Below are 23,700 nucleotides of genomic sequence, written 5' to 3' on the forward strand. Positions count from 1 at the left end.
AAGTTGAACTGCATCAGATATATATAACATTTTAAAAGATGATAATAAAAAAATAAATGATCAGGATAATATATAGAAACTGTCTTAAATAAGAAAGCTTGTTTTACCCTTTTTATCAATTGCACGTTACCCATAGATCACGAGGAATCTTTATAGAACTTTAGTGTGTCACGTGAGCTATTGATTCAGATCATTTTTTGTGAAATTGAAAACAAGTATGAAAAATTGTAAAGTTATTTTGATATTTACCTGTGCACTCACCATTTTGAATTTAATGTACATAGTGTCACTTTTATTGAATGACTCATGTATCTTCCCATAATGTAGTGTAGCAAATGTAAACAATAATTGTAAGTTTACAATTTGTGGGGAATTACAATGTTTTACTATTTCATTCATTATATTCGTACTTTTTTTAAGTTTTCATTAAAATGTATCTTTTGAAGTTAGATATGTTCTCCAAAGCGTATTGATCCGCCTTTAACATCCTTGTCACAAAGGTATACAATTTTCTTCCTTTATTCTATAAAAGTTAATTGTTTTAGCAAAGGTAAGGCTTCCTGGTTTCATAAAATTCGCTCAATAAAGTTAAACATTTAGTTTTTTTTAAAGATTTAAGATTTTCAAAAAAGTGATTACTCAGACACAGCGAGTTTCAGGCAGACAATGGCGGATTTTAAACACGTGACTCTGCTATGTCTGGTCAGTCTCGTTTTATTTTGTACAATGGAAACCTGTTTAGCAAATGTTGATGACAAAATGGTACCAGGAACAATGTTTATACATCAAAATTCAAGTAAGAACAATCATACATTTTTTTAACACAACTATATTTCTTTTGTATATCTAATATTCTTTACCTGACAACTATATTTAAGAATGGCATGTTGATTGTATATAACCAGTTACATTGGAAAAGGCAAGTGTGGACGTTGCCAGTTAACCGTGCATAATAAGACTTTATTAGAAGTCTCTACCTAGATTATCATATACATTTGTATCATAAATATTACCGTGTTGGACAAAATATTATTATCATTACTATTATTTATTATTATTATTATTATTATTATTATTATTATTATTATTATTATTATTATTGTAGATGGATCAAAAACGCAGGAAAGAGGACTGGAAAATTACAGTTTTGCTCCTGGAATGGTGTCTGTCGATTGTCTCCGCTGTCTATGTCTGGTTTGTACAAGCAGGATATTTATATTTCGCGAAGTTTCCTTTTATCTATCAATTTCATTCTTAGCCATTTACATTTGAATAAAATCGTTTTCATATTTAGACATATACATTTGAATAACATCGATTTCATACTTAGCCATTTATATTTTATTAACATCGATTTCTTACTTAGCCATTCATTGATTTTATATTTAACCATTTACATTATGATTAACATCATTTAAATGTCATGAAAAGTCAATTATTTTTCATGCCAATTAATCATGATATTTAATATATTTTCGTTTTAACGTAATCTTTAAATTATTTTGTATCATCCGAGATTCGTATGGCTTGGTATATCTAAAATCGAACGTTTAGATAGAGTTCATGGTACAATAAAACTTTAGATGGTTTTGAAAATGGGTTTAATTTCATTTTTCAGAAGATGTCAAACTGTGAACCGGTTGGGTGTAAAATATTAGGAATATCATTACATTGTGGCTACTTCCGTTTATCTCGAGCTCAGTGGGAAGACTGTAAGACTCTTCCTGGTATACATTTTGGTAGGTAACTTTATTTCTAAAGGAATTTCTTATAAGATAATGCAATATCATCTACCTATATCTGTTTCCCAATTTTCTTGTTTTTCTCCTATTTTATGCAGTACTTGTCCCCCGCCATTTCGGAGAAAAAAGAAAATATAGAAATGAACTCCGTGTGTCCAACCGTCTGTCCGTCCGTCTCACTTTTGTGTCTGGTCCATATCTAAGCCATTCATCAAAGGAATTTGAAACAGGTTTGAACAAATGGTTATTATATCATAAGACGATGTGTCGTACGTGACATCCATACCCCTATTTTTAAGGTCAAGGACACACTTGGTGATTAAATATCAACATTGTTTGTTGGATGGTATATGTTGTGTTCGATCCATACCTTTCTCATCTATTGCGTCAGGTCCATAACATTTTCATAGATCAATAGATTTTGAAATAACTTAGCACAAATTTGTACAATAATAAGACCACGTGTTATGGGTAACACCCGGACCACTACCTCCCAGGGGCAATTTCACACTTGGTGGTCAAAGCAAAACATGGTCTGTTGTAGGGTATATTTGTGCCCGGTCCATAATTTTTTCACCGTTCAAGAGATTTTGAAATTACGTGGTCAAGGGATATTGAAACTACTTAACACACATGTTCACAATAATAGTACAGCTTATTATGCTCAACACCCTGTCACCTACTTTTAAGGTCAAGGTCAAGCTTTGAGGTTAAATCTTAACATGGTCTGTTGTAGGGTATGTTTTATGCCCGGTCCATAAGTTTTTCATCAATCATGGAATTATGAAATTTCTTGGCACAAATGTTCACACTGATTAGGCAATATGCCAGGCACAACACTTGGACCTCTACCTCAAAAGTCAAGGTCACAATGGAGGTCAAAACTTAACATGGTGTGTTACAAGGTATGGTATGTTACAGGGTATATTTCGTGTCCGGCCCGTGATGGTTTGAAGTTTGTCAATTTTGCTGCAGACAAAGTAAACAAGTCGGCTTAAGTAGAAATGTACAGGCTGCGTGAGCAATGTTCTTTCTATTCGGAACATCCATTGGAAAATTTGGACCCTTATGCAAGTGTGCACATAGGTTTTCTCAACATTTGTTCCCCTAAGCCCACCTCTCAGACTAGGCTGCCCAAAGACATATTGCATGGTTGAATGCTCTTTGCTTATCAAAAACTTACATTATAGCAGAATGTGCTTAAGAAGGATTCTGCAAATATTTTAAGCCAACACAACAGGGTCTAGCAATGTTCAACTGATTTTAAAAATGACAGGTCCCTCTAATGTATGCCTAGAAAAGTTTCAGACCAAGGTAGAAACTCTCTCATAGCTGTTACTTACAGATCACCTCAATTCAACAAAAATGTTTGTTTCTACTCTCATCTGCCGTGAATGCTGTACCTAAAGTCATATAATATTATACTTGGTGGAGACTTTAACTTGATTCCTGATGATCCAGTTGTGATTAAGTGTTGTCATGATCATCAACTTCGACAATATGTAGAACAGCCAACTCATCAGTTGCTGATTTTCGCACCTGATAGCATGCAGAGCTCTAGTGGAGTGATCCATTTTCTTATATCGACCATTTTCTGACTATTACATCTGTTTTTAATTGGTTTGCATTGATTTGGTATTTGTCACATTTTGTTGTTTTTAAATAGTGATAACCATATAAATGTATTTCTGTTAACACATACACATGAGTTATTAATTCTAGTTCTTTTATGAATTTATTGTTCTTGTGCAGATCTAGCATTGATCAAGATTTTGCACTGAAAGTCTCTGAAAAAATCCAGATCTTTACCGCAGTCCTTTGAAAGAGCAATAATTTTTGGGCTTCGTGTAGATGTTACCTTAGGCGGGGACGTTGGTAACTCTGTTTCACATTCTTGTTAATCCTAATTTAGCTCTGTATATGTCAAACTATTCACATTATTCAAAGATTGTTTCAGATACTCAAGATGGTCATACCATGTGATATCTGGTATGCATGTAAAATCCTTTAATTAAAGCATCACTTTGATAGTCGTATTTCATTACATTTTAAAACTGCAGAAAAACAGCAATATCATGGTCTCATGTCCTTTTCTCAAAATCTCCGACCGATTAGCTTATCCACGATTTTGATATAAGCATGTTTAATGTAAATTGAACCTTATTATCAATTATGATACTAGTATGAAACTCATGTTGGTTGATCACGTGACATTTGTTTACGCTGACATTGGGTCACCGCTAAAGGTTCATATATCTGTCAATAATCGAATAGTAAACATACAACATGTTCCATAGAAATATTTTCCGTGGTACAAATATTTTTCCAATTTTGCTCTTGTACATTTGCTGATATGCTTGTAGATATTGCGGCACATTTTTTCATCGAAATATTGCCGCATTGAAAAAATACAATGGAACGTTTTATACCATTGAAATCGGCAAATATTCATCTTGAACTTGGTATAGGTTTACTATTCAAATATTGAATAACGAAAAATTAGCAATGATCCAGTATACCGTAACCAAATGTCACGTGATCGCCGATCCTGTAAACTACAATATGATACTAAATAGATGCGAAATAATCTTATTATTTCTTTTGAATCAATTTTGGAGATATTTTAATTCAAAGTTATGTATTATATTCCAGACTGGAAAGAATGTTCAAACAACCTTGAATGTGCATCACAGTGTATTCAGAACTATATGGAAATGTATTTAGAGGAATACCGTTGCGAACTCACGTGCGAAGGGGTGTCACGTGATTACTACGCTGGTCCAAACGGATGTAACAACCCGAGGACAATAGATTTCTGGTATGCTGTGCAAGAAGTCCCCGGGTGTAAAGGCGTCAAATAATTGACAATGAATTTATCAATGTATGAACAAGAATTGATTGACTAAAACATATTTAATTCAACCGACTCTGAACTTCGTAATATATTTTCCCTGCTTTTAAAAGGATTTCGATTTCACTATACTATTAACGCATGATCATGAATATATATCATAAAACAATGACGACAAATTTAAGACCTTACAGTATGAATTAATTCCACGCATTCAAACTCCAAACAGTGATTTTTGGAGCAATAAAATCACAGTTTGGGATATATTATTTATTAAATTCAATATTCATTTATGAGGTCACCACTCCCATCTGACGTGTCTCGTTCAAAGCACTTTATTGCTCGGCGCACTTCATCAGTTGTATTTACAGAATCGAATTTCGCGAAAACAGGATTATCATATAACAGTGGTTATCGTAGTAATTTTCACATCCTGGATCAGATGTAATTTTCGCTCCCTGGATCAGATTAATTTCCGCTCCCTGGATCAGATGTCATTTTCGCTCCCTGGATAAGATCTTATTTTAGCTTCCTTGATCAGATGTAGTGTTAATGCTATCTGATAAGTTCTTAAAATAGTCATTTAACTCCTGCACAGAAATATTTTAGTTTAGTAAATTTTTGTCTTGGAAAAATGTATCCAAAAATCACCTCTAAAGCGCTTCAGTTCCTGTGATCTTTATCAGTTTACCCCTATTGTGCTTATTTTTTATGAAAGATTTATAAAGCCCCTTTTTAACATTAATGATCCTGTATGTTCTGATCAAAGTGGTAAACCACACTTAGTGGAAATATATATATGTACATAATTATGCAAATAAAACAATGTTCAAACATCGAAGAATATGTACTGCAAATATGTGTGCATATTACAAGTAATCATTAAAATATATGCATTCATTTCCTATTGTAAAATTTGACTTAAACTTTATAGAAAATAAATTTTTTATTACCTCCCTTTATTTAAATGAAATGTTAAATTCGGTAAAATCTTAAAACCATAAAAAATTGAGTTACAGGATCTTTAACTGGTGTTTATTTTCATTGGTCTTCACTTCATTGAATAATCGTAATGCTTCCAAATACTCTAACTTTTTTTCTCTGCACGAGTCATCAAACCAATCTGATTTTTTCATCACTTTTATAGTGTCAAATTGTATAGTTTGTTTTCTATCCGGCTATATCGAAAATGATTTCTAATTTTTGAAATTCATTTCGCTATAACAAAATAATACAACCACTATTTCGGTGTGCTTTTTGTGTTAAAATTTGCAATAGAAATTGTGTTACTCACATCCTCTGAATTTTATATTACTATGATTCTAGCAGAAAAAAATACCTTAGCTAGAAACAATTAATGTATATCCTCTTCTTTCCCTGAAGATAAGCCATTACAATTTCATACGGCAATTGAAGCTACACCTTCTTTAATCTTATGTAAAATTGTAAGATGCATAAAAATCTACATAACTCGTACAAAACATTGAAAGCATTTTACTCGTGCTTACTTCCCTTCCATTACAAATTTGATGAACATATTAAAATGATGCCATTAATTAAAGAAGTAGTCCGATGGATCAAACTTATCAGCTTCTCGAAACTATTATTCGCAATATTTCATCAAAACATATTTGGGTTTTTTTCCTGTAATAACATACCTCGTCATATTGAAAAAAAATGTATTTGGTCAAAGGTTAGAGGCAAAATGTCAGTAACGTGTACGTCAATTAATCCATTGTTATCGAACTAAGGTCTATTATGGCAGGCCATCTGTTTGAAGAAAAGATGGTGGATTAACTTAAAGATTGTAGACCTACTTTGGATTCCCGGAAAGATTATATAACAGAAAGTACTAATTTGTTTATAACACTGATGTCTATCACTCATTAAAAAAAATGGCAGTTTTTTTTTTTTTTTTTTTTGGTTTTTTTGTTGTTGTTTTAAGAAAAGACAATTTTACTTCACTTGCAATAAGGAAAACAGCTTCCCTTTCCTAGTTTATTCGTGTTTTTATTCCAAACAGACATATTCAGTAAGTATTTCATAGATTTCACTAAATTTCTGTGATTAACATACTTTACTCAAGGATGAGCATAGTATATCTTTAACGTACCTGTATCTGGAAATATGTTTATTTTGTAAAGATTGCATTTAAACAGAAATGCATGTTTTACTAAAATATCCTTTGTATGCTCAAATACGTATGTTTTGTATGAGAGGGCTTAATTTGTAGATGTGTTTTATTATATGTCTGAAAATGATAAATTTGTATTCATGTTCTCTCACCCACACATCGTTAGAATCCTCGCAAATTCTGCTGTAATATATTAAAACTAAGAAATGAAACTTTTGGTAACCCATGTCTACTCGTTACATATACACTTAATTCGATGATATATGTAGTTCAGCGAAATCGGTACCCGTGGAGTTCCGACGATGTAAAACTTTGTATAATATATAAAACTTTTATTCTGTACATAGTTAATTTTATAAATGGCAACAATTTCATTATTATTACATATATTTCAAAATAATACCGATAAAACATATCCAGTGTTTTGATACTCAAATTTAAAATTGACATATATTGATTTGGTAATTTATCACCTGTATAAATTACAAATCATTTCTCAGTCACTGAAACAAGTATACTCTGCTACATGTAGTAGCCATGTATAATCTTGTTTCACATTTGCTGTGTTTCATACCGATCTTTGATGTTTGTGTTGTTATATTTAAGATGTTCAGTATCTTATAATTCTGATAGAATTATTATATACATGTATTTTATATAAAGTTGTATATAGATGAGACTGGAATTAATAAATTTATTATTTTTAATTAAATTAAAAATTCTGGATCATTGTCTTTTGTGATAAGTTTCCCTATAAATTAAAAATAATTAATTATTTGCATTCGTTTTAAATTGAACATTGATGTACGTCAAGGTAAAAAGTATTGAACAAAACCGATTAAGTTTGCTTAAAGTAAATATTTCATGTTGTGACAAAGTGACATTATGCTCATTTTTCATTGTTAGGTTGAACTGCATTAGATACATGTTTCATTTTAAAAGATGATGCTAAAATATTCAGTGATAAGGATAATATATAGAAAGTGTCTTAAATAAAAAAAAGCTTGTCTCACTCTTTTTATCTTTTTATCAATTGCACGTTACCCATAGATCACGAAGAATATTTATAGAAATTTCTGTGTGTCACGTGAGTTAATGAATCAGATCATATTTTGTGACGTAGAATACAAAATTGAAAACAATTATAAATATTGCAAAGTTATTTTCAAATTAATCTGTGCACTCACCATTTTGAAATTAATGTACATAGTGTCACTTTAATTGAATGACTCGTATATCTTCCCTTAATGTAGTGTAGTAAATATTAAACAACAATTGTTAGTTTACAATTTGTGGGGATATAACCGTACATTTTTTTTACTATTTCATTCATTATATTCGTACTTTTTTTAAGTATTCATTTAGATTTATTTTAGATATGTTTTTCCCTAAATCTAACATATAAGTGATAAAGGTATTGAACCACCTTTAACATCCTTGTCATACAATTGTTGACAAAGATATGCAATTTCCTTATTGTATTCTATAAATGAAAATTGATTTTGCAAACTTAAAATCCAGGCTTCAGGGCTTCCTTGTTTCATAAAATTCGCTCAATAAAGTTATACATGTAGTTTTTTGGGGGATTTTTTAAAAAGGGATTACTCAGACACAGTGAGTTTCAGGCACAACAATGGCGGATTTTAAACACGTGACTCTGCTATATCTGGTCAGTCTCGTTTTATTTTGTACAATGGAAATCTGTTTAGCAAACATTGATGACAAAATGGTACCAGGAACAATGTTTATACATCAAAATTCAAGTAAGAACAATCATACATTTTTCTAACACAAAAAAGATTATTTCTTTTTTACTATATCTATATTCATTATCTGACAACTATATTTAAGAACGGCATGTTTATTGTATTTAACCAGTTTCATTGGAAAGGGCAAGTGTGGACATTGCCAGTTAACCGTGCATAATAACACTTTGTTAGAAGAACAACTCTCCCTAAGATTATCATATACATTTGTATCTTAAATATTACCGTTTTTGGACAAATCTTTACTGTTTTATCATTCAAGTTGGTCAGTGAACATTTTAGATGATAGGGTTGTTTTTTTTTTGGCGTTATATATCGAGCACGCTTAGCGGTTGTGGTGGGAAGACTAAATCATCTGATAGTCCAGTCATTCTAGCTCAAAATACAGCCAAACCTCAAACAAATTGCAACAGAAAATATTTTGAGTGTTTTGAAACCCCAGACCTATATTGTATAACATATCAAAAGTCTTTCACATTGCTTTCCGCCACTTTCTGACGTCACGTTCTTGCTCACTCCTCATCAAATGGAGAGTAGGTTCTTGACACGCGAGAGTTACGTTCCCGGTGTTAGTTTTGCCCTAGTGTTGCGACTCGACACTCGAGTTTGCAAAACAAATACGACCTAAGTTACGTGTCATATAAACTACAAAAGTTGACACAGAGACATACTATAATAATGAGAGGCAATGTTAGAACTCGGTAAATTAAAGATAGTTTTGAGTTTTATTAACAGCTGGATGTTTATAAACAATATCTTCAAAGGGTACTTATCGCACTTTGTAGTCAATTATCAATGAAACATATTGTGTACATTTGTTCGGTAACTGTTATTAACACTTAAGAAATGTGGGATGTACCAAACACTATTAGAATAAACAGAAAATTAGTTTTTGAATTTACTAATGCAATTTAAAAGCAACGTACTTAATGAGTATTATTGTCATTATTATTACTATTATTATAATGATTATTATTTTAATTATTATTACATTGTTATTATTATCATTTTTATTTTTATTGTTGTTGTCGTTGTAGATGGATCAAAAACTCAGGAAAAAGGAGTGGAAAATTACAGGTTTGCTCCTGGAATGGTGTCTGTCGATTGTCTCCGCTGTCTTTGTCTGGTTTGTACAAGCAGGATGTTTTGGTTTCACGAAGTTTCACTTTATATATCAATTTCATACATAGCCATTAACATTTGATTAACAGCGATTTCATACTTAGCTTTTTACATTTGATTAACATTGATTTCATACTTAGCCATTCAACGATTTCATATTTAGTCATTTACATTTTGATTAACATCATTTAAAATGTTATGGAAAGTCAATTATTGTGCATGCTAATTACTCATTATATTTAATATATTTTCGTTTTAACGTAAACTTTACATTTTTTGTATCATCCGAGATTTGCATGGCTTGATCTATCTAAAATCCAAGGTTTAGACAGAGTTCATGGTACAATAGACCTTAGATGGTGATAATCATGTGATTCTTCTTAAGCATATCAAAATGGAAAATCGAAATGAAACACGGATAAACTGTTGAAGGCACGTTTTGAATTAAATGGTATAAGATCGGCAGCATAAAAACCGTTCAAATGGTTGTAGTTTTAAAGTTTTAAATATGTGTTTAATTTCATTTTTTAGAAGTTGTCAAACTGTGAACCGGTTGGGTGTAAAATATTTGGGATATCATTACATTGTGGCTACTTCAGTCTATCTCAAGCCCAATGGGAAGATTGTAAGACACTTCCTGGTATACTTTTGGGTTAGTACTTTTATTTCTAAAGGAATTTCTTATCATCTACCTATATCTGTTTCCCAATTTTCTTGCTTTACTCCTTTTTTAGGCAGTAATTGTACCCCGCCATTTCGGAGGATAAAAAAGAGAATCTAGAACTGGGCTCCGTCCTCGTGTCAGTCCGCACTCACGGGACAGTATTAATGTCGCTAGAGGGGCAATAGGTTACTGTTCTTTCTCTTTGATGTCATTCATTCCGTTATGATTTTATGTGGATTTTTTCTTTTGTGTGCCTCAAAAGAACAATAGAGAGAACAATAGAGTAGCCACATTATTACTGTCCCGTTAGAACGTCTGTCTGTCCGTCTGTCACACATTTGTGTCCGGTACATATTTAAGCCATTCATTAAAGCAATTTGAAACATGTTTGCACAAATGTTTATTATAATAAGACGATGTGGCATGCTTGACATCCATACCCGTGTTTCCAAGGTCAAAGACACACTGTGATTAAAGATCAACATTGTTTGTTGGATGGTATATGTCGTGTCTTGTCCATACCTTTCTCATCCATCAAAGGATTTTGAAAGTATTTGGCACTAATGTTCACAATATCGAGGCGAAGTGCCATGCACAACAGAGAGACGCCTACCTCCAAGGTCAAGGACACACGTGTAGGTCAAAGCTTAACATGGTCTGTTATAGGGTATATTTTGTGTCAGGTCCATAACATTTTCATAGATCAATAGATTTTGAAATTACTTAGCACAAATGTTTACAATAATAAGATCACCTCTCAGACTTGGCTACTCAAAGACATATTTTATAACTGAATGCTCTTTGCTTATCAAAAACTCTCATTACAGAATAATGTGCTTTAGAAGAGTTCTACGGATACTTTATGCCGACACAGCATGGTCTAGCAATAATCAAAGAGTAAACGTACAACATGTTCCATAGAAATATTTTCCGATTCCAGTGGTACAAATATTTTTCCAATGTAGCTCTTGTACACTTGTTGATATGCTTGCAGAAATCATGACACATATTTTTATCGAAATATTGCCGCATTGAAAAATGTCTGCAATCATAACAGGAAAACTACAATGGAACGTTTTAAATCATTTAAATAGGCAAATATTCATCTGGAACTTGGTATAAGTTTATTTTATAAATATTGAAAGATATAAGAAAAATTAGCAATGATCCAATATACCGTAACCAAATGTCAAACCTGGATGCAAAAAACATTGCCCTTAGAATAATGTTATTATTATTATTATTATATTGTATATTATTGTTATTGTTGCTGTTGTAGTTTTCTTATTTTTTTCTTTTGAATTTATTTTTTAAGATATTTCATTGAAAATGTATGTACTATATTCCAGGCTGGAAGGAATGTTCAAACAACATTAAATGTGCATCACAGTGTATTCAGAATTATATGCAAATGTATTTAAAGAAATACCGCTGTGAACTCACGTGCGAGGGGGTGTCACGTGATTATTACGGCGGTCCAAACGGTTGTAACAACCCGAGAACAATAGAATCATGGTATGCTCTGCAAGAAGTCCCCGGGTGTAAAGGCGTCAAATAATTGACAATGAATTTATCAATGTGTGAACACAAATTTATTGACTAAATATATTTAATCCAACCCACTCTGAACTTGTTAATGGATTTTCCCTGCTTTAGAATTTCGATTTTACAATGCAAGACCTGAGCTTCATATAGAATAGAATATTTGCCTACACTGATGACGAAGGTTTAATCACCTTGGTTCTAGTCAACGAAATGTTGAAAAAAACTCACTCGGTAATAGGTTTTCTTTATACTCACATCATTAGAGAATAATTCTTACGTTGAGGTATACTTAAGATGAACGTAATTGAATAATGTACTATAATGTTTGAAAGTTGTCAAAATAAAAGTAATGTTAAGCACTCTAAAAACCATTTTCATACACAGTCTAACAAATTTAAGGATTAAGTTGCCTATACTATTAACCTATTAACACGTGATCATGAATATAACAATCAGAATTAATATGACAAATTTAAATACCCTACCGAATCCAATTTGTATAATATTAAACGTTTAATTGTTTAAGTTTTTACTTCAAGAAAATACCTGACAGTTTTAACACATACAATGGATATCGCCCTAATTCCCTATATAGAGCTACACTACCGGGTGATAATTTAACATTTACATTTTATTTATTTTGGTAAAAATTCAAATGTACCCTTTTAATGTTTTTGTTTTTAGTAAAACCCGAAAGTTCAGAAGAGGAACTTAAAATTTATGTAACAAATGAATCAAATAAATAAGCATTGTATTGTGAAATCAAAGTCCTTTGTGTATTTCATTAATATTATAGCCATCTTAACATGTTGTAGTCCATAAATAATACCATATCGTCTGAGTATAAATTAGCAGAAATGTCCACTCCAATAATTTTATAATAAAAAATTTCCTGCAGATGTCCGGATATGATGTCACATGTTTCAATGAAATATTCATTTATGAGGTCATCGCTCCCACCTGCCTTTCTTCATTTAAAACACCTTATTACATAACGCACTTCTTCAGTCGTAATTACAGAATCTAATTCCGCGAAAATAGGATCATCATAACAAAACTGATTATCGCAGTCATTCTCGTTTTCTGGATCAGTTTTAGTGTTAAAGTTAATAGTCATGAAATTCTTGCAAAGATATATGTTCGTTGAGTTTTTCTATTAAAAAAAATATCCAAAAATCACATGACCGTTTCCTTTTAAGCTCTTCAATTTCTCCCGTCTGCATCAGTTTACACCTATTCCGTTTAACGTTTATCAAATATTTATATTGTTTTATTTTAATATTAACTGGTGTCTTATTTTATTTGCCTTCACTTCATTAAATAATCGTAATGTTTCTATACTCAGCACCAGTCATCAAGCAAATCCGACTTGTCTGGCAGCTGTAAAAAGTTGCCCCGTACTTCACTTCAGTGTTGTTATATTTTTCTGGTCTTTCGGGATCATTGATGCCAGCACTATTAAGTGTTGAGAATTGAGTACCGCTCAAGCCGGTGCTAGGGGGCGTGAGGGATGTTGCAACCGAGTCTGCAATTCTTATGTAATTTTGTTATGATTAATGCTTCCGAGGGATCACTTTGTTTACAGATTTTTATTCTTCATCAGTTTTATAGTATCAAATTGTATGTTTTATTTTCTAATCGGCTATATCAATATGATTGTGTGAAAGTGATTTCAGTTTTTTTAAGAAAAGACAATTAAACTTGACCTGTTATAAGGAAAACAGCTTCCCATACCTAGTTTATTCATGTTTTTATTCAAACAAGACATATATTCAGTAAGAATTTCATAGAGTTCACTAAATTTCTGTGAGTAAAATACTTTACTCAAGGATGAGCATAGTATATCTTTAACGTACCTGAATATTTTTGTTTTGTAAAGATTGCATTGAAACAGAAATGCGTGTTTTACTAAAGTATCCTTTATATGCTCAAATACGTTTGTTGTGTATGAGAGGGCTCAATTTGTAGATGTGTTTTATGATATGTATGATACTGTTAAATTTGTTTTTATATTCTCTCAACCAGAAAATGTTTTAATCCTCGCAAATTCCTGCTGTGATATATTAAAACTGAGCAATGAAACTTTCATCTTCAGTGTAGTTCAGCGAAAGCGATACCCGTGGCGTTCCGACGATGTAAAACTTTGTGTGATATATAAAACTTTTATTCTGTAAATAGTTAATTATATAAATGGCAACAATTTCATTATTATTACATATATTTTAAAACATACAGATAAAACATTCCCACTGTTTAAATTTAATACTCAAATTTAAAATTGACATAAAGTGATTTGGTATTTTATCACCTGTACAACAACAACAACAACAATCACTTTTATTAGAATAGATAAATATAGAATCCCTAAAGAAAGCCCAACACGGCAAAATTGAAAATGTTGCAGGCTCGGTTTGATTGAGCCTGTTCATGGACGGTACTGGAAAGTGCAAGTTACCGTCCACGCCCCCTAGCACCGGCTTAAGCAGAATTCAACATTTAAACGTGAAATAGTAAAATTTTGAATTTAGAAACATCCGCAGATGTGTTCATACGGCGGTTATCATGGAACCTTCAATGTGACACTTCCGTGCCATTCCATGAAAAGCGGCGTATGGTCCCCAAGTAATAAAAAGCGTGTGCCCTAAACGAGAAAACAATGGGCGGAAATAAATAAAATGGAATTTTGAAAGGGGATCAGAGGTTATGAAGCCTGCGTATCACAGATAAGACGTCAAAAGACAAATTTAAAAAGCAGGCAACATATCCTAAGGGTGATTCAACATTATTCAAGTTGGAATATTGGAACCACCCAACTAGAAAATGCCGAAAAGTTGAAACTAAAAATACCACAAGCACAACAATAATGTCGTGCTGAACGATCTTCAAGGATCGAAAATATAACATCATTGATTAAATGTACGGGGAGACTTTTTACAGCCGCCACACGGCACAAATAACACGGATGTGGTCATAAAATAGAAGCCACGTCACAATAGTAACAATATGACTGATTAACATAAATTAAAGAGTGGGTAGCATGATACTTAATATAAATTCTACTTGAAACGTTATTTTCATCACATGGGCATAGTAATTATATTGTCAAAAATTGCTGCAATGTTGTTTATTGTTTCAAAATATACATTTATGATTAATTGATAAATAGTAAGTACATGTACATATATGTATGTCATAAAGTATATATGTAAACATCTAGAGAAGGTGTAACAAAAGAGAGTAGTAGAGCATTACGATATTTATAAAAAAAATTAACAAATTTTGTTATTATTTCTTCTATCAATTGTATAGTTATTTATTAAATTATCATACATACTAATGTAAACTAATGCAAAGGAATATCAGGTGGCGTGAGAAAATACTAATACGTCACTACAGCTGCACGATTTTCACGTACATAAACAATACTACGATATTGCAAATATTTACAACTGCTAAGAAAGGCTATAGATATTAAATCGTTCGTTTTTAAGATAGTCAGGGAGCAATATATGAAAATTAGGTAGAACTTGAATTCATTTGGATTTAACTTAGAAAATCGTAAAGCCGTTCTTGTTCTAGCTATTAGACTTAAAATATTCAATAATAGAACGTGCTAAAAATACAATATTTTTAAGAAGTTGATAATACGAGTAATTTTCCCCTTTAAATTTGGCTACTGAAAAAAATAAATTGGGATGTATCGTTTCCTTTTAAGACAGAAAAAGGAAAAAACACTATTTATTTAGTGAAAATTTATTTACCGACCTTTTATTTAAAATCGAAGAATTGCAAATTTTTCGCGCCTTCCAAAATGGAAGAAAAAGAGTTGCCCACCTTTCCCATTTCAACAGGGAATTTTTGATTCCCGGTCCCCAAAAAAAGGAAAAGAGTGAAAACCCTTTTGAATTTTTTTGGCAATTTTATTTTTGATATTTCTTTAAAAGATATATCCCTTTTTTAAAAAGCCTATAAATTTTTTAACCTTAAGATGAATTTTCAAGCCCCGAAATGTGGGCCCTTTTTTTTACGAAAATTTTACAAAATTAATTTCCCTTTTTTCATTTCTTTTTAAGATGGTTTTTAGGGGCCCATTTTTTATAAAAGTCCAAATATATTTTATGGGCCCGTTTGGGGTTTTAAAATGTTTTATGTGGTTTAACCACTTGTATTTTAACCCGTAGAGTTTTAGGGGATATTTATTTTAACAAAAGTGAGAATTTTTCGTTGTATTACTTTTATAATAGTTTACCCAAAAATTTAATCATTTTTCGATTTAAATTTCCCATTTCAAGTTTGGGTATTCTCCAAATTCCCCCATTAATTCCCCTTGTTTTAAAGTGGGGTTTCTCTTTTTTCTTTTAAATATTTTTTCTAAAAAAATCTGTAACATTCTTTTAAAACATTTTCTAGATTTTTGGGACCCCAGACCTCACAATTATATGTCAATATTTGAAAAAATGTTTTGATCGGGAAAATTTTAATTGGAATATCTATCAAAATGGAATCCAAATTGTAGATTTCCCTTATACCCGAAGGTGCAAATTTCCCTTTAAATTTTCCCCCGGGCTTGCCAAACAGTTTATCGAGCATAAAACTACCCGATGAAGAAAAGAGAATACCTAAAATACTTATAATCTTTAACTTATTTTCAATATTTTAAACCTCCTAAATGGATATTTAAAGTTTTCTTGGTTTATTGGTTCCGTAACACAATAATCTTAGTTTTAGAAATAGTCACGGTCATTTTCCATTCTAAACAATTACAGATTAAAATCATTTAAGTAAATTTTTGAAAAATTCGTTTTCTCTTATAAATGACAGTGTGGTCGTCGGGCATATAATAATACAGTACAATTTTAAATATGTTAAGGACATTGTCCGTCAATGTTTTAAAATATCAATTGCCTTTTGAATTATTACCGAGACAAATGGCTCTTCTTAAAGTCATTAAGGTATATAGAAAAAAAATTGGGGAACAAATAATAAATTACAACTTTTAATCAATTTCTCAGGTCACTAAAATTACTTTCTGAAATATTCTAATACATGTAGTAGCCGTGTATAATTTTGTTTAACATTTGCTATGCCTAATTCCTATTTTTTTTATGTGTGTGCTGTTATAATTTAGATATTCAGTTTACCTTATTAATTCTGATAGAATGATTAATATACATGTTTTTTTATAATGTTGTATATAGATAAGACTGGAAATGAATGAATGAAATGAATGAATGAATGAATTTAATAAATTTTAATTTAATAAAAAAATCTGGATCATTATCTTTTGTAATAAATTTCCCTATAATTTAATAATAATTAATTATTTGAATTAGTTTTAATTAAATTGAATATGATGTACATCAATGTAATCAAAAGTATACAGAAACCAATAAGTTTGCTTAAAGTAAATATTTCATATTGTGACAAAGTGATATTATGCTCATTTTTCATTGTTAGGTTGAACTGCATTAGAAATATATTTCATTTTAAAAGATGATGCTTAAAAATCAATAATATGGATAATATATAGAAACTGTCTAAAATAAAATAAGAAAGCTTGTCTCACTCTTTTTATCAATTGCACGTTACCCATAGATCACGAGGAATAGTTATAGAACTTTAGTGTGTCACGTGAGCTATTGAATCAGATCATTTTTTGTGACGAGGAATACAAAAATTGAAAACAATTATGAAAAATTGTAAAGTTATTTTGATATTTACCTGTGCACTCACCATTTTGAATTTAATGTACATAGTGTCACTTTAATTGAATGACTCGTGTATCTTCCTTCCCATAATGTATTGTAGCAAATATTAAACAACAATTGTTAGTTTACAATTTGTGGGGAAATACAATGTTTTACTATTTCATTCATTATATTCGTACTTTCGTACTTTTTTTAAGTATTCATTAAAATTTATCTTTTGAAGTTAGATATGTTCTCCAAAGCGTATTGAACCGCCTTTAACATCCTTGTCACAAAGGTATACAATTTTCTTTCTGTATTCTATAAAAGTTAATTGTTTTATCAAAGGTAAGGCTTCCTGGTTTTATAAAATTCGCTTAATAAAGTTAAACATGTAGTTTTTTTTAAAGATTTAAGATTTTCAAAAAAGGGATTACTCAGACACAGCGAGTTTCAGGCAGACAATGGCGGATTTTAAACACGTGACTCTGCTATGTCTGGTCAGTCTCGTTTTATTTGGTACAATGAAAACCTCTTTAGCGAACACTGATGACAAAATGGTACCAGGAACAATGTTGATTATGCATCAAAATTCAAGTAAGAACAATCATACATTTTTCTTACACAACAATATTTCTTTTGTATAAACCTGACAACTATATTTAAGAACGGCATGTTTGTTGTATTTAACCAGTTACATTGGAAAAGGCAAGTGTGGACGTTGCCAGTTAACCGTACGTAAGAAGACGTTTTTAGAAGAACAACTGTCCACATTGATCATCATAATTGTACATTTGTATCCTAAATATTACCGCGTTAGACAAATCTTAACAGTTCTATCATTCAAGTTGGTCAGTGAATAACTTTTAAGATGATAGGTTTTTATTTTGTGTTCTATATTGAGCATGTTTAGCGGTTGTCGTGGGAAGACTAAATATGAACGAATTCCATCACATTATGGTGAGGGAAAAGTTTTTAAACTCTATAATTTACCTGTCATATGAACTACAAAGTATTACCAAGACATCCTATAATCATGAGAGGCAATGTGAGAACTCGGTTAAATAAAGATAGTTCTAACTGAGTTTTATTATCAGCCATATTTTCAATGGGTAGTTTTATTGTATAGTAATGGCACTTTGTAGTCAATTATCAATGAAGCATATTGTGTTAACTTGTTCGGTAACACTTAACAATTGTGTTATGTACCTAACACTATTAGAATTAACAGAAAATTATTTTTTTGAATTTACTTATGCAATTTAAAAAAACACATACTAAATGAACATTATTGTTATTATCATTACCACTATTATAATGATAATTTTTATTATTATTAATATTTATTTATTTATTATTATTATTATTATTTATTATTATTATTATTGTTAAAGATGGATCAAAAACGCAGGAAAAAGGAGTGGAAAATTACAGTTTTGCTCCTGGAATGGTGTCTGTGGATTGTCTCCGCTGTCTATGTCTGGTTTGTACAAGCAGGATATTTATATTTCGCGAAGTTTCCTTTTATCTATCAATTTCATTCTTAGCCATTTACATTTGAATAAAATCGTTTTCATATTTAGACATATACATTTGAATAACATCAATTTCATACTTAGCCATTTATATTTGATTAACATCGATTTCATACTTAGCCATTTACATTTGATTAACATCGATTTCATACTTAGCCATATACATTTGATTAACATCGATTTCATACTTAGCCATTTACATTTGAATAACATCGATTTCATACTTAGCCATTTACATTTGATTAACATCGATTTCATACTTAGCTATAAACATTTGATTAAAATCGATTTCATACTTAGCTATAAACATTTGATTAACATCGATTTCATACTTAGCCATATACATTTGATAAACATCGGTTTCATACTTAGCCATTTACATTTGATTAACATCAGTTAACATGTGATGGAAAGTCAATTATTGTACATGCCAATTAATCATTAGATTTAAAATGTTTTCGTTTTAATGTAATCTTTACGTTATTTCGTATCATCCGAGATTTGCATGGCTTGGTCTATCTAAAATCAAACGTTTAGATAGAGGTCAAGGTACAATAAAACATTAGATGGTGGTATTATCAAAATAGAAAACAACAATGTAACACGGATAAACTGTTGAATGGACGTCTTGAATTAAATGGTACAAGATCGGCAGCATAAAAAACTGGGTTTAATAGGGTTTTTAGTTTTAAAAAATTTTTTAAAAATGTGTTTAATTTTAAATTTTTTAGGGGGTTTTTTCAAAACTTTTGAACGCGGTTTTGGGGGGGAAAAAAAATTGGGAATCATTACCAAATTTTGGGTAAATTCCGTTATCTCAAGCCCAGGGGGAAAATTGTAAGACGCTTCCTGGTGTACATTTTGGTTAGTAACTTTTATTTCTACACGATAATGCAATATCATCTACTTGTATATGTTTCCTATAATTTTCTTGTTTCTTCCTTTAATGCAGTCATGGTCCCCTGCCATTTCGGAGAAAAGGGGTAATATATAAATGGGCTTCGTCCGTGTGTCTCTCCGTCCGTCCGTCACACTAGTGTACGGTCCGAAACTAAGCCATTCATCTAGGATTATTAGGAATTTGAAACAGGTTTGCACAAATGTTTATTATAATAAGACAAGGTGTCATGCGTTACATCCATGCCCAAATTTCCAAGGTCAAGGGCACACTCGGGGATTAAAGATGTCTTTTGAATGGTATATGTGGTGACCGGTCTATAAATTTTTCATCCGTCAAGGGATTTTGAAAATACTTGGCACAAATGATAACAATAACGACACACAAACGCCTACCTCCAAGGCCAAGATCTCAATTGGAGGTCAAAGCTTAACATGGTTTGTTGTAGGGTATATTTTTGTCAGATCCATAACATTTTCATAGATCAATGGATTTTGAAATTACTTACCACAAATGTTTAAGGTCAAGGTCATACTTTAGGTGTTATAGGATATATTTTGTGCCCGATCCATAGCTTTTTTTATCAAGTAAGGGTTTTTGAAATTCTTGGCACAAAAGTTTACAAAGATCACCATGATGATAAGGCATTATGTCACGTGCAATACCCTGACCTCTACCTCAAATTTCAAGAACACATTTAGAAATCAAAGTCTAACGTCGTCTGTAACAGGGTTTGGTCTGCGTCAGGGTATATTTCGAGTCCGGCCCATGATGGTTTGAAGTTAAGTCAATTTTGCTGCAGACAACGCCAAAATAAACAAGTTGCTTTAATTAAGAAGAAATGTACAGGCTGCGTTAGAAATGTGCTTTCTATTGGGAACATCCATTCGAAAACTTGGACCCTGATTTAAGTGTGTACATAGGTTTTCTCGACATTCGTTCCCTTAAAGCCCACATCTCAGACTTGAATGCTCAAAGACATATTTTATGGTTGAATGGTTCTTTGGTTATCAAAACCTATCATTACAGACGAATGTGCTTGAGAGAAGAATTTTGCGGATACTTCATAATTCGATACCGCATGGTCTAGTTATGTTCACTAAAAGAGAGTCAACTGATTTTGAAAACAGCAGATCCCTCCAGTATATGTTTAGTTTCAGACCGAGATAGAAGCTCTCCCATAGCTGTACAGATACCTCAATTCAACAAAAATGTGTGTTTTACTTTGATGTTATGTTATCTAAGTCACATAATATTATACGTGTTGGATACTTTAACTTGATGCCTGATGATTAAGTTTTGTCATGATAATTAACTTCGAATATATGTAGAAAAGCCAAGTCATCACTTGTGAACAATCTAATTTATCCTTTTCTTTCTTTTGAATTAAAATTTTTTGAAGACATTTCATTTATAGGTTATGTGTTATATTTCAGGCTGGAAGGAATGTTCAGACAACATTAAATGTGCATCACAGTGTATGCAGAATTATATGCAAATGTATTTAGAGGAATATCGCTGTGAACTCACGTGCGAAGGGGTGTCACGTGATTATATCGGCGGTCCCAACGGATGTAACAACCCGAGAACAATGGATTTCTGGTATGCTGTGCAACAGGTCCCCGGGTGTAAAGGCGTCAAATAATTGACAATGAATTTATCAATGTATGAGCAAGAATTTATTGACTACAATATTTTATCCAACCGACTCTGACCTTGTTAATGGATTTTCCCTGCTTAAGGATTTCGATTTCACAATACAAGACATGATCTTCATATAAAATAGAATATTTGCCCACACTGATGACGACGATTTAATCAGCTTTGGGTCTAACCGTCTAGCAAACGAAATGTTAAAAAATACTCACTCGATTATAGGTTATCATTATAATCAAATCAGTAGCGGATAATTCTAGCGTTGAGGTATATTTATTTTTTAAGATGAACGTAATTGAATAATGTACTATAATGTTTGAAAGTTGACAAAATAAAAGTACTGTTAAGTAATTAAAAACCATTTTCATACACACTGTAATAAATTAATTTGGCTATACTATTAACGCGTGATCATGAATATAACAATCAGAACTAAAGACGAATTAACGACAAAGTTAAAACCTTACCGGATGATATAACTCCTCGCATCCGAACACCAAACAGTGATTTATGGAGCAATAAAATCATAATTTGGGATCAATTATTTAATAAATTCAAAACCCATTGATTAGGTCATCACTCCCGCCTCCCGTGCGTCGTTCCAAACTCCTTATTGCATGACCCACTTCATCAGTTGTAATTACATAATCTAATTCCACGAAAATAGTATCACCATCTGGTTATCGCAGTAATTCTCGCTTCCTGTATCTGATATAGTGGTAATGTTATTTGATAAGTTCTTAAATTAGTCATAAAACTCCTGCATAGGAATACTTTTGTCTTGGAAAAGTATATCCAAAAACCACATGACCTTTGACTGTAAACGGCTTCAGTTCCTGTGATCTTTATCAGTTTATGCCTATTGTGCTTATTTCCATTAAAGATTTATATTAGGCCTACCCCTTTTTTTTTAACATTAACTGGTGTTTATTTTCATTTGTCTTCACTTCATTAAATTATCGTAATGTTTCCTAATACTCTTACTTTTATTCTCTGCACGTGTCATCAAACCGATCTTTTTCATCACTTTTAAGGTATCAAATGGTATATTTTGTTTTCTATTCGGCTCTATCCATATGATTATGTGAAAGTGATTTCTAATTTTTGAAATTCATTTTCCTATAAAGTCTCTTTAAAACCAAAATAATACCACCACTATTTCGATGGCTTTTCTGTGCTGAAATTTGCAATGGAAATCGTGTTACTCAGATCCTTTGAATTTTATATTACTATGATTCTAGCAGAAAATAATGATATCTTAGTTAGATACAATTAATATATTACAGAAGTTTTTATTCTCTTATTTCCCTTTGGATAAGACATTTTAATTCAATACGGCAATTGAAACTACGACTTCTTCAATCTAATATATTTTTCTTTATGTTAAATTGTAAATTGCATAAAAAATCTGCATAACTCTTATAAGACATTGAAAGCATTTTACCCGTGCTTTCTCCCCTTGAATTACAAATTTGATAGATGCCATAACTGAAGTTGTCAGATGGCTGATTACTATTATTGGCGATATTTCATTTTTTTCCCCTGTAGTAACATACCTCGTCATGTTGAAAAAAATGTAGTTGGTCAAAGGTTAGAAGCAAAATGTCAGGAACGCGTACGTCAATTTATCCGTTGTTATCGTACCAAGGTCTACTATGGCAGGCCATTTGGGTGGATTTAGCTTTCGACATTTTAATAGTTTTCTTCAGAAAAAAATGACGTTTATAAAATGAGCCGCGTCATGACAATAACAACATAGTGGGTTTGCGACCAGCATGGATCCAGACCAGCCTGCGCATCGGCGCAGTCTGATCAGGATCCATACTGTTCGCTAACAAACCCTATAACAAGTAGAGAAACTGATTGCGAACAGCATGGATCCTGATCAGACTGAGCGGATGCGCAGGCTGGTCTGGATCCCTACTGGTCGCAAACTCATTATTTTGGTTTTGTCGTGACGCGGCTCAAATAACATAATATCGTAAATTTTTTACATGTTTTACTTTTCTAAAGACATGTGTATCACCATATTTATAAGCACTTGTCTTTGAAAGAGAGCATACCTAATTTAGATTCCGGGAAAGATTATATGACAGAAAG

At 31.6% G+C, this 23,700-nt stretch overlaps 2 protein-coding genes across 3 annotated transcripts; both read left to right on the forward strand.

Annotated features, from left to right (window-relative positions):
• Window positions 1–550: 550 nt before the first annotated feature.
• On the forward strand, window positions 551–6,497 carry LOC132732187 (invertebrate-type lysozyme-like). The gene is made up of 4 exons (XM_060718571.1): window positions 551–796; window positions 1,106–1,194; window positions 1,619–1,739; window positions 4,395–6,497. Exons 1-4 carry the CDS (start codon window positions 667–669, stop codon window positions 4,601–4,603), a joined length of 549 nt encoding a protein of 182 aa, XP_060574554.1. The 5' UTR covers window positions 551–666; the 3' UTR covers window positions 4,604–6,497.
• A 1,677-nt stretch (window positions 6,498–8,174) lies between these two features.
• LOC132732186 (invertebrate-type lysozyme-like) lies at window positions 8,175–23,325 on the forward strand. 2 transcript variants are annotated; one of them, XM_060718568.1, is made up of 4 exons: window positions 8,175–8,490; window positions 9,531–9,619; window positions 10,147–10,267; window positions 21,381–23,325. In XM_060718568.1, exons 1-4 carry the CDS (start codon window positions 8,361–8,363, stop codon window positions 21,587–21,589), a joined length of 549 nt encoding a protein of 182 aa, XP_060574551.1. In that variant the 5' UTR covers window positions 8,175–8,360; the 3' UTR covers window positions 21,590–23,325. The 2 variants fall into 2 exon arrangements, with proteins under 2 accessions (XP_060574551.1, XP_060574550.1); XM_060718567.1 differs by lacking the exon at window positions 21,381–23,325 and adding an exon at window positions 11,629–11,901 and having other exon boundaries at window positions 8,179–8,490.
• Window positions 23,326–23,700: the final 375 nt, after the last annotated feature.

Source organism: Ruditapes philippinarum, unplaced genomic scaffold (assembly GCF_026571515.1).
Source record: "Ruditapes philippinarum isolate M1 unplaced genomic scaffold, ASM2657151v2 ctg2760_1_1_1_1, whole genome shotgun sequence".
Classification (NCBI taxonomy): Eukaryota; Metazoa; Mollusca; class Bivalvia; order Venerida; family Veneridae; genus Ruditapes; species Ruditapes philippinarum.

Coding starts and splice junctions, on each gene's coding strand:
- LOC132732187 (XM_060718571.1), top strand. CDS start 667: ATGGCGGATTTTAAACACGTGACTCTGCTATGTCTGGTCAGTCTCGTT. Junction 797..1,105: donor GTTTATACATCAAAATTCAA/GTAAGAACAATC, acceptor TTATTATTGTAG/ATGGATCAAAAACGCAGGAA. Junction 1,195..1,618: donor GTCTCCGCTGTCTATGTCTG/GTTTGTACAAGC, acceptor TTCATTTTTCAG/AAGATGTCAAACTGTGAACC.
- LOC132732186 (XM_060718568.1), top strand. CDS start 8,361: ATGGCGGATTTTAAACACGTGACTCTGCTATATCTGGTCAGTCTCGTT. Junction 8,491..9,530: donor GTTTATACATCAAAATTCAA/GTAAGAACAATC, acceptor TTGTCGTTGTAG/ATGGATCAAAAACTCAGGAA. Junction 9,620..10,146: donor GTCTCCGCTGTCTTTGTCTG/GTTTGTACAAGC, acceptor TTCATTTTTTAG/AAGTTGTCAAACTGTGAACC.